The following is a 12,186-nucleotide window of genomic DNA, read 5'->3' on the forward strand; positions in this document are numbered from 1 at the left end:
CCAAACAAGTACCGAAAAATCTTCATTCACCCCTAGTTAAAAAACCACAACCACAACGTATTAGCAATTCAACTAGCAATCCAACTGACAATTCTACAAGCAATTCGTCAGCGACAAAGGTGAATAAAAGACCTAGACAAAAACTTGAACTGAATCTCGGTGTTGTGTTGTAGGGATCTAATAAATCCATTAAACGCTAAACCGGTTTTTACATTTTTCAATAGATGCAGGTAAAAGGAAGGATGTGGATAGACATTCGTTTAAACATCTTACCATGCCCCCAAACGTTCGACGGAGAAAAGGACAACACAAATAATCTGAAAGTCAAAAGTTTGAAGTAACTGAATCTCTTAAAAGTAATTTCAAATATCGATTTTGCAGCCGACCGTAACGTTTTGTAAAGACTCCATAAAACTTTGATAAGATCCTAGCTATATTACGGTTGTATTGTTTATTATTCGGCAAAAAAGAACTTATTTACAGATTCCATTCATAATTAAGGTCTTCGTATTGCTCTTGGTGCATTTAGAACATCGACATGTAGATTTTTGTTTGTTTTGGATTTAACGCCGTTTTTCAACAGTATTTTCGACATGTGGAAGCAAATGAATCATCTCTTTCCAAACGCCATAAAACCCATTGCAGTATGCTTGAAGTGTAGCTGCCAACACACTTCTAGTCCTGCTCACAAAATCATTTTTAAACCCAAATATCTCGACTCATGCGAAAAAAAAACCCCAAAGAAATCAAACTCTTTGGTTTTCACGTTAAATCACCAATGAATGAAACTGACATTGAAAATGATTATAAAAAATCAATTCTGGATACATCACCATGATTCCCTACCTCTAATTGTCCCAGAAAATACTCGATTTAAAGGTAGGCTCTGCTGTCATCAGCCAACTTTATGGTTCAAAATTACGTTTGCCAAGAAACGGAACAATATTTTCAGCAGAGGCAAAAGCTATTGACTTTACCTTAATTATGCCCCCATAGAAGAAGCGGTTGTATATTGCTTTGCACCTGCCAGGCGGTCGTTCAATCCGTCTGTCGGTAGAGCGAACGGTTTCCGTCAAATAACTTGCAAACCGCGTGTTCCAGAACCTTCAACCTTAGTAGCATGATTTGGCTTATAGTATAGATAATTCCGATAGTTTTTGAGGTCAGTAAAACAAAGGTCAAGGTCAAAGAGACCTGAACCTTGAAAATGGTTTCCGCCCAATAACTTGAGAATCACTTGACACAGGACATTTATAAATGTTAGCATAATTGGGATATAGAATAGATGATCTCTATCAATTTCTGGGTCAGTCAAGGTCATTGAGGCCTGAATCTTGGACACGGTTTCAATCAAATAATTTGAGAATCACTTGACCCAGAACCTTCAAAAGTGGCAGCATGACTGGGCTTATAAATTAGATGACCCTGATTGTTTTGGGATCAGTAAGTCAAAGGTTAATGTCACAGGGGCTGAACCTTCAAAATGGGTTCCCTCAATAACTTGAGAACCACACTACCTAGAACCTTCAAACTTACAAGTATGACTGGATTTATGAAGTAGATGACCAACATCGTTCTTGAGGTCAATAAATCAAAATTCAATGTCATAGGGTCATGAGCATTGAAAACGGTTTCCCCTCAATAGCTTAATAACCTTCAAACTTGGTTGCACGATTGGGCTTATACAGTAAATGACTTCTACTGTTGTTGGGCTAAGTAAGTAAAGGACAAATGTCACATGAGTCTGAACCTTGAAAACGGCTTCCACCCAATAGCTTGAGAGCCATTTGAAACAACTTTCAAACTTGACAGCATTATTGATGACTCCTTTTATTTTTGGAATTAGTAGGTCAAAGGTCAATATCAAAGGGCCTGAGCCTTCTAAACAGTTTCAGCTGAATAACTTGAGAACCAAATTTTGCAGATAATATAGCGGAAATTACAAGCCTGAGAATATACCTACGCACTTGGTTTTTCTCTTGTTTTTCTTAATCGTGTATATAAAAGGGTATACATTATTTTCAAAGTACAACATTTAATCAATATACGTATTCTTGATTTTTGGCATGCGCTATTGTTCGTTAGATCATGTCCAGTTTTAGATTATCGAAAGGTAAATAACCGTTTGATAAATATAGTTTATCCAAGAAATAAAACTTCCTTAACTGCTAAAACTAAAAATAAACTACGTGTTCTTTTTCGATAACAGGAATTATTACCGGAAGAAGAATGATTTAAAAAAAAAAAATGCTCAACATAATATTATTAAAAAGCAATGTGTTCAGTTAGACATTTTGTGAGAGAACATTTATTGACTTTGAATTTTAATTGTTAATCATATTAACGTCTTTTTTAATTATTTAATACCCATGAATCCATTACCTGCTCAGTCAAGTGTGAAATGTTGACCATAAGACAAGTGTTCTTTCTCAAGAGAAGGAACAATAACAGACGTTCATCACTGTCATATTAAACATCTGTATTATGTTGCTAAATTCAGGTGTTATTAAAAGATAAACCATTGCATATGCGCTAGAAGGAACCTTGGTCAGCTAAATCTTGTATTGTGAATGATTATATAATATCATAACTATTACTGTTTAACGTCAGAAAACAATTGTATGAGTAAAGAAAAGTTGATTTTAAGACAACACACATGCGCAATATATTCTCCGAGAATCTGTATTCAGTGTAAATCTTTTACTGTTCGTGATGTTTTTATTTCCTAACATATCTTGATATTGATTTTTAACAACATGTCGTAATATTCATATTTTCTAACATTTCTTGATGCGCATATTGAACGACATGTCTTCAAACATTTCTTGTTATTCATATTATCTAAGATGCCTTTCCCACTAAGACCGTCATTCTTGTTTTTGTTTGATATTCATATTGAACAGCATGTCTTGATATTCATATTTTCATTCGGCGAAAAATACACGTTAATTTGTTTAGTTTAACAGTTTAACTTATTTTGTGACATTAAGTTCCACAACATTCTCTTGATATTTCTATTTCAATAGTTCGTAATAATCGAACGGACCAGGATAAAAATATGAGAAAAAATTTAAAGTTTTTTTTGTTTTGAAAAGAATAGAATCGGCAAATGCATGAATCGCGCTAGCAATTTCATGTTTAATTTGCCGATACTATTCCGTCGTTCATTTCGCATGAACACCGAAAAAAAGTTTCATTTCTTATATTTACATTATATTTCCTTTCCATTTGTGAAGAAGATAGTATTATACATGTAACTTGCACATATTTTGTGGCATTTAACATTAAAATCAGCTTCCCGGCCATTCTGTTCACCAGACGGAACAACTGCGACGTCATCTTAGGAACGTTCTCCCTGACTATACGCGGACTTCGTCAGCGATGATGTAATTTTCACGCCTTTCCTTTTGTTGTTCATACGAAATGAACGTCATAATTTTCGGTGGAAGAGAATAGGGCGATTGTAGATATTTGAATGTATTTCTTAAAATGAAACCACGTAATACAGTGCACTTTCTGTAGTTTCAAAAAGAATATTTAGGTTAATGTTATGCATTGGTTTAGATGCAAGTTTTTACTTTACTTTATTTTGTACTCTTATCATCCTTTTACCACTACACAAGTGGTCATTTGCCTTCATTTTTAGTTCTTATTCATATCAAAGCGCAGTAGTATCCTGCACACTCTAATCCTTTCGTTAGAATAATTAGAATTGAAAGTGTCGAAAACCTTACTCATCTCCAGAAATCTTCTAATGTAACATATTTTGACGGTTTTAGCAAGACCTCTCTAACAGTACATTCTTGAAATTATGCAAGAGTTTGTCAATGAAAATTCAAAGCTTCCACAAAATTGAATTACGCATCTAAGTATTTAAAACAGTTTTCGATCATTAACAATTTGTAAAATAATAAAAATATTTGACTTGATTATTTTTAAGCATTCTTGAAGATATTTTGTCCAATTATTGATTACCGAAAGATAAATAACTAACAAATAAACCGTCACCTCAACGCAAGAAGCGGTAAACTGCATTGACTTAAAGAAGGACTTATTCACTTTTTGCGCTAATGTGACGAAATAAACTTGTGTTGTGTTGAATTCAACTGCCAAAACCAGTAAAATCTTCTTGGATGTTCATTTTCGGTAGATTCAATATAAGCAGATGTAGCGTCCTTTCACAAATCTAAAAGCGGATTCATTCCTTGCACAAATAATAAAAATTGAGAGCTCAGTTTGAAATTTTGGTGAGTTTAGCATTCAATTTTATATTTCGTGGTTTATTATTGAAAAAAATATTTAATGTCACTTTCGAATTAATAGATACAAATGTATTAAAAAACCCTCAAAAAACATCAGGTATCCTATCGACATTTGCTGTTGAGATAATTACCGAGTCAAGAATATTCTTTTAACTCTTGGAATATGTGATGATATAACATCTTATTGCATACTCATTTATAAACTCCGTTTAGTTTCAATGGAACCTGAACGTCACAATTTTTCCATATTGACGTTCATATTTCCTATCGGGTGTGTGACGTCATTTATGACGTCAGTTTCATGTATGTCGTCGCGCTTAAAAGTGTTTTAACGAAGAAATTTTCAATTTTACTCTGGCTTAAGAACAAATTTATATCGTTTATAAAACTAATTATTGTAAGTATAGATGCATATGTAATAAAAAGATTATCAGATTTGAATCGAGAAATATGCACTCGTTCTGTCGCGAAATAATATTCCGCTCCTAAAGTCGCGCAATATTTCCGCTGCAGAACTCATGCATATTTCTCGATACAAATCTGATAACCTATAATTAGTGTAACTTACACAATTAGAGTGTGGCATTTTGTTACGGACATTAGAAACATATGGAAAATATTCTTTTAAATAAAGACAACAAAATTAACCCTTACCCGGCTAAATTTCTATATTGAACTTGTCTATTTTTTCAATTTGGATATAACCGTTAACTGTTAAAAGGAGTGCTTACCAATAATACTGACTGAATGGCGAACAGTGAATCTGCAGTCAGTGTAAATATCATAGTGTTTTTTTTTTCTTTCAACATATCTGATAATCATGTTTATGATAATCAATCCGATCAAGATCACGCAGGAATGGGGAATAAAATTTAAAAAAAGAATTTGTTTATTTTCAAAGAATTATCTTATTTCTTAATAGAACGTCATAATACAGTGCACTTTTTGCACTTTCATAATGTTTTATACATTCTGTTTTGGCGATATTTTATGCATTGGTTTTTGATTAGGTTAAAATTCAAGTTTTCGTTTAGTTTGTTAAATTTATTATCACAACATTCTCTTGATATTAAACTTTTCCAGTAGTTGTACTAATCTATTGGGTCAAGGTGAACAAAGGAGATAAAATTTAAGTAATATGATGGTATGTTTGATTGCATGTCTTAAAATAGAACGATGTCATACTGCGCACTTTTTATACTTTCATAAAATAACGATGAATTGGTGGCATTTTATGTGTTTACATACCTTATAAATCCCGCACGATAACTCAAACGATAACATGTTTGATAATCATGATTTTTCTTCATTAAAACGTTTCAATACAGAAAATATGTTTGTATAACATCACAGAAAGTACTTAACTTCTATCATTGACAACCTTTTTGAGTTCAACCATGCATGAGAACCAGAACAATCAAACAATATTATAAACATGCTGTCGTTTAAATTATCGTGCGGGAGTAATACATTGTTATCGGTTTTCCTTCTTGAACGTGCATGTCTCTTATCAAAGGTATTTAGCAAAAAAAAACATCAGGTGTTCTATTCACATCTGCTGTTGAGATCAATACGGAGACAACAACATTCTTTTAACTATAATATTACATCTTAGTGTAACTTACACAACTAGAGTGTGGCGTTTTGTTACGGACATTAGAAACATATGAGCAATATTTGTTTCAATAGAGAAAGCATTAGTTAAAGACAACATAATTAAGAAATATATTTTCTGTGAATCAGTAGTCAGTGTAAATATCATAGTGCTTTTTTTCTTTCAACATATCTGATATTCATATTATACAACTGTTCGTGATAATCGATGGGATCAAGATCACGCAGGAATTTAAAGAAGAACTTGTTTATTTGATCTTATTTCTTAAATAGAACGTCGTAATACAGTGCACTAGCTGGTTTGTGATAAGGTTAAATTAGGTTTGTTGTTTAGTTTAGTTTGTTAAATTCATCATCACAACATTCTCTTGATATTAGTTGTAATAATCGATTGGGTCAAGGTGAACAAAGGAGATAAAATTTAAAATCATTTTGTTTTGAATAATATGATGTTATGTTTGATTGCATGTCTTAAAACAGAACGACGTCATACTGCGAACGTTTTATACTTTCATAACGATGATTTGGCGGTATTTTATGTGTTTACATACCTTGAGAGGTTATGATAACAGTTTTTAATTTACTTTAGTTTGTACCCCTATCACCCGTTCAGTAACGTATAAGTCAAATCAGTTGCCTCAGTATTTAGTTCATTAAACATATTTTATTTATTTCATCCTGAATCAATTAATGTTTACCCCTTTATCGTCAGAGTAATAAGAACTGCATGCTGAAGCAACATTTAATATTTTGACTATATCCTAAGATCTTTAAAATATGTATCGTTGAACTTAAGTAGAACATTTCGCTAAATAGGCTATATTGTTAATAAATATTCAAAATTTTCACAGAATTGAATATTGCGATCTAAGTATTTTAAACATTCTACGATCATAAAATAGAAAAAGTGGAAACTCCACAGGTCGCTCAACACAACAAAAACGAAAATGTTGCAGGCTCGGTTTGATTGAGCCTGTTCATGGACGGTAGTGGAAATGCATGCTACCGTCCACGCCCTCTAAATTGAATATTGCGACCTAAGTATTTTAAACATTCTACGATCATAAACCTTTTATAAAAAGTTATAAAAATAGATAATTTGTTGAGATTATAAACATGCGTATGTCATTATCAGGAAAGAGACTCGTTATGAGTATAAAACATTTAATATGTATGTTTAAATAAATACAGACAGTTTAATGACAGAATCTTGGTTTTGATTTGGAGCAAATCACTGTTAGATAAATCTATATTATTTCGATTCTAACACATTATCGAGGTTTCCTTGATGACATTCATCAAATATTTGCCTGTTCGCCTTAATAGCCGGCATAGCTCTAGTACAGGTAAGTAATAGCATTGTTATGTTTATGTTTTGTGTCGGTTTGATATCTGATATGGCGGTAGATTTTCTTAGTGTTATATTTTTTACATACCTTAATATAAATAGTAATAAAACTGAGTAAGACAAAATCCTAAAACGCAGAGCAAATTACCCGAAGCGGGCATTATAACCAAAAGCGGGCATTATAATTGGTTATTGGCCCGCCATGGATGAGTGACGTCATTTTTGATGTCATTTTACACTGTGTCGTCGCGATAAAAATTCTTTAACATCGGTATTTTATATGATTAACTGATTCAAGCAATCAAGTAATCGTGACTGTATTTAGGTATATAATAAACAAATCATTAAACGGCAATACCGTCTCATACGTGGTTATAAGCAACATCAAAATGAACATTTTGTTGAATTTATTTATTTATTTTGTTGGGTTTAACGTCGCACCGACACATTTGTAGGTCATATGGCGACTTACATTTTGTTGAAATATCCCGATAAAGTACAGTATGGTATGAGTCAGTTTTAATATATAATACAGAGATACAATGTAGACCTGAAAGACATTGAACGTAATACGGTCATATGAAATAAATAAGAATATACATAGATAAACACTCTCAGAAAATTGTGCAAAATCCTCTGAAAAACGGAATCCTTTGAAAACTGGACTTTTGATTGGTCCGGTTTTCAGAGTTTTAATTGTACCCTCACTTCTGTTTCATAAATGTACCCTCACTTCTGTTTCATACATGAAATATGCACCGTGTTCCTTCTAATTTCCTGTGTACTCTCCACAACAGTGGAGTTAGAAAACCAGCTTTGTGAATGCTCACTAAGGTTACTTTTCTTCTATGCACAAACAGTGAATGCAGAGATGTCAAGGGTCAAGTCTGTGGAGGAGGAATATGGAAAGCCGTTAACGCCTGAAAGACTTGACGAAATGATTCAACGTGTCACTGGATGGGCTTTGTTATATGGTTAGTAGGCTACTATTTAATTTCTACTCTTTCTTTTCATCAGCCAGCTGAAACAAATCGAAACGAGTAACTGGTAATGTGTTTCAATTCTTGTCTTAACTCAATATTCTAGCCACAAATGATTGTATCAACATACATAAGAGTAATAATTAATGTTTTAAATTCCAAAATATTTTAATTATAAAACTTTTGAACCGTAAAGGTGTTCAGAGGAAGATAACCGCCACTGAATTTCCTGAAAGAATCGAATCCATGCCGATTACCTTGTTTCCCAGTATATTACCTGCCGATGTTCTAAGGAAAGCAAAATCTTCAAAACACTGATCTACAAAGTAGGAAATGACCATGAATTCATGAAGGAATGTTTCCGTGGGTAAGTATTAATACAATATCAAAATATATGATTATTTACTGCATTGTATTTGCGTGGAAGTCAGTGGTTAGTTTGTTCTGGCCTTCAAAAGCAGTCATATCCAGTCGCCGTGCTTGTAACATACACTATCAAGTTAAAATATTCTAATTTGTTATTGATAGACTTCAGCAACAACACCCTCACGTTCAAAGCGCAATCTGGCTCTATCAACTTTCCAAGTTAATTCTTTTTTTTAGTATTCCGTGCTGTAGAATATGGGAAGGATAATAATTCTGTTTTATATGAATCGTAAGACAATTTCATTATTTCGTTAAAATTTTCAGGTTACTTAGTGCTGATGCTTTCATTAAACAGCTATGGGACATTTATGATACAGTAAGAAAAGAAGGTCCGGCTCAGGTAAAGGACTTGATTTGCTACACGCTGCTTGGTACAGATTTTAAATTATTCATGCTGCTCATAAATCTATCTCGCATTTTCAAAACAAAATGATATTGTAGCATGCTAAGGGAACAAATATTTTCAGAAAGAAGTAACTTGTAGTTTATGTTAAAGTCATTGATCCGTAATAACAATCGGCAGTTTCCATTTGATTATTCGTTTGCGATTTCGGCATCCTTCGGCCATAATAGAAAACTACCGGAGAATGCCGACATCGCATATGGAGAATACGTAAACGAACGGAAACAGCCGATTGCCCAATATCTTAAGGTTTTAAAAAGGATCAGAATTTTCCTAGACGCTAGAGGAGTGTACTTTCTTGTTTGCCGCGTTAGCGTCTTGGATCGATTAAACTTCGCAATCAGAGACTAAAAGCACGATGATTGATCTCGTCAGTCTTAAAAATGCTTTTCTGTAAATCTTCGTTCAGAATGATCTAATCGGCAATTTTGATATTGAAGAAATACAGACGTACATATAAACAGTGTATTGAAATTTTACAGCGACCTGTACTACTAGTACATCTTGCTTAAAGCTCTAAAGATCTCAAGAACACTAGTATTGATACATGAAGTGAAAATTATTGTTAAGTAATAAAAGTGCGAACTAACTTTTGCTTATTATCTTTAGTAGCATATATTACGTCACACTGTAAATAGTAAATCATAAATTGCACAGGAAGTATCTGTTGTAATCACACGAAATGATTTTATGATGGAGTATACCGAAGAGGGTGACATCAAACAAGACTGTAAGCATGTTGAAATCAACACTATTGCTGCTGGGGGAGGCGGAAGAGTCAGCAATATGGTAGACGTTCACAGGTAGGCAATTATTCCCTGCGTTTTTTTTTTTGTGGATGTGTGGGGTGGTGGTGGGGGGGGGGGGGGGGGCGGGTTTACCCGCAACCAAAGTTATAAGAGCGCTTCTGACAATCGTAGAATATTTATTTTATTCCTAATCACATCAAAAAGATGTTCATTCGCTATAAAAAATTCCTTTCATGAATGTAGTGTATGAATTATCAAATTTTCAAAGAAGTAAACATGTTGTATAGACCATGCATACTTATGTAAACTGGCAAAATGTAGGAACGTGTGCATACGGATCCCGTATTTTTACATTTTATGCAAATAAACAAAGAAACAATTTACATCAGAATCGCAACTGACTGTTCTGCATGAAATCACTTAATATTATATTCTTATTTTCGTGATTTATTGTACAAAAAACATGTTTCAGTATTTTTGTGAATATATTTCTAGAATTATGAAGTGAATTTGCTCTTTTGAGGTTTTATCAAAAATGGTACGTCATGTCTGTTTATTCGCCCTGTTGTCCGAGACAAAATGGCGGAAAAATACTGATGTTAGTACAGCTAAAACATGAGACAGGAAATTTGAGACAATGTTACGTTCAACTGTAGTTGTCACTTGAATTGTTTGTCTTTCACATATAAGTTTAAAAATGTGTATCTTTCTTGTCTATTTATGTATTTACGGCGGATCACGGAATCTATTATATGTTTCTTGGCTAGAGGACGTGAGAGGTGTTATATATTTCATTACATTTCACTAAAAGACTGCTATTGGTTTTCACTGTTGCGTTCGATATGCTTTAAATGGATTCCTTATAAAAATAATTTTATTATTTCATCATATCACGTTATGTTAGACCATTTCATAACTGCTAGATTTTCTTTACAGGTATAGTTTATCGTTACAGGACATTCCATTTGAAAAAGAACAGGTATTCACTTCTTTAACGAAACGTTCAATGTTATCTGCTTGACTAAATAACTCCGTGCATATGCACACTGCAAAAATATTTACCACCATTTCAAAATACAAAATGAAAATCTTTCAAAACAGCAACGTATTTTAGCCTTGCTCTATATTTGCCTCACTTCCTAATTTATCCCTTAATTATGTTTGTTTGTTTGTTTTGGGTTTAACGCCGTTTTTCAACAGTATTTCAGTCATGAAACGGCGGGCAGTTAACCTAACCAGTTTTCCTGGATTCTGTACCAGTGCAAACCTGTTCTCCGCAAGTAACTGCCAACTTCCCCACGTGAATCAGAGGTGGAGGACTAATGATTTCAGGCACAATGTCGTTTATCAAATAGTCACGGAGAACATACGCCCCGCCCGAGGATCGAACTCACGACCCTGGGATCCGTAGACCAACGCTCTACCTACTGAGCTAAGCGGGCGGGCTCTTAATTAAGAATACACCCAGTCTTAATTGAAGACTTGATATTCTTTAAACATGTATCTGTCACCGGACATAAGCCTCTGTAAAAAAGAAAAGAATATGACTTTTGTCGAAAACATCCAGTAGACTGTCGATGTTGAAAATGTCTTTTTTTTGGAGATCCTGTAAACCGGTTTATTTTTTCCGGAATAATTTTATTCTTTAAAACAGCTGTTATTATGTTAAAAAATCCTTTTGTATTTAATGGATAATCATTTTGTATGACAACACGTCAATCTTACATCCATGGACCTTGTCAAAACCAAGACAAAGTATGAAAACGGAAAAGCCATTTTCGAACATGTCTACCAATTAGTGTTCGACATTTAGTATATTTCATGTGCAGATATATTAATAATAACATGTCACATAAACCCATTAGAAGCATACTTCAATCTGTTTGTTTCGTCAATGCGTTGTAATAAATTTTATATCTAAATTGTGTTTTATCTTTACGTGTATTTTAGTTACCAGACAATAAGCCTGTCGCTGGACTGGCACAAGGCCTGGTGAAAGCATGGCAGCTATACAAATGTAAATGGTAAGGTGATGTTTGCTACATGATTCAACTTTGTGTTTCTTTTGCTGAGCTTAAATCCGTTTTTCAAAATTCCTTTGGACAATTAAGCTATCCAGTACCCGCCTATTCTCCGTGCCGACAATTTTCCTACTTTAAGTCAGGGACTGGATACAAATTATTTTAGACATATCGGTTTGTGTCAGTCACTCATCAGGAAAAGCGTACGAATCACCCAGGATTCAAAACTACCGCTTTCTGATCAGAAGTCTACCTAATTTTCAACAGTATTTCAATATGAACAATTCCCTATAGAACGTATTTAGAATAAAAATTATAATGGAAAATTAACACATGAAATTTGTCAAAGAACATACAAATACTCACGTAATCAAGAATCTTGT

General features: G+C 33.5%; 1 protein-coding gene across 6 annotated transcripts in view; it reads left to right on the forward strand.

Annotated features, from left to right (window-relative positions):
* The window catches only part of LOC123554983 (glutathione synthetase-like), a 38,338-nt gene that overhangs the window by 20,521 nt on the left and 5,631 nt on the right, over window positions 1-12,186 (forward strand). Inside the window, exons 1-7 of one of the 6 annotated variants that reach the window (XM_045345462.2) lie at window positions 5,777-6,197; window positions 8,085-8,198; window positions 8,401-8,571; window positions 8,895-8,970; window positions 9,691-9,836; window positions 10,719-10,761; window positions 11,733-11,806. The exons of 2 other annotated variants lie outside the window; for them this stretch is intronic. In XM_045345462.2, coding sequence (XP_045201397.2) covers window positions 8,552-8,571; window positions 8,895-8,970; window positions 9,691-9,836; window positions 10,719-10,761; window positions 11,733-11,806 — 359 coding nt within the window. In that variant the 5' untranslated portion in view covers window positions 5,777-6,197; window positions 8,085-8,198; window positions 8,401-8,551. Of the gene's footprint in view, window positions 1-5,776; window positions 6,198-6,274; window positions 7,223-8,084; window positions 8,199-8,400; window positions 8,572-8,894; window positions 8,971-9,690; window positions 9,837-10,718; window positions 10,762-11,732; window positions 11,807-12,186 lie in introns of those variants that run through there. 3 more of the 6 variants (XM_045345464.2, XM_045345463.2, XM_053547464.1) reach the window with 3 other exon arrangements.

This window comes from Mercenaria mercenaria, chromosome 7 (assembly GCF_021730395.1).
Source record: "Mercenaria mercenaria strain notata chromosome 7, MADL_Memer_1, whole genome shotgun sequence".
Lineage (NCBI taxonomy): Eukaryota > Metazoa > Mollusca > Bivalvia > Venerida > Veneridae > Mercenaria > Mercenaria mercenaria.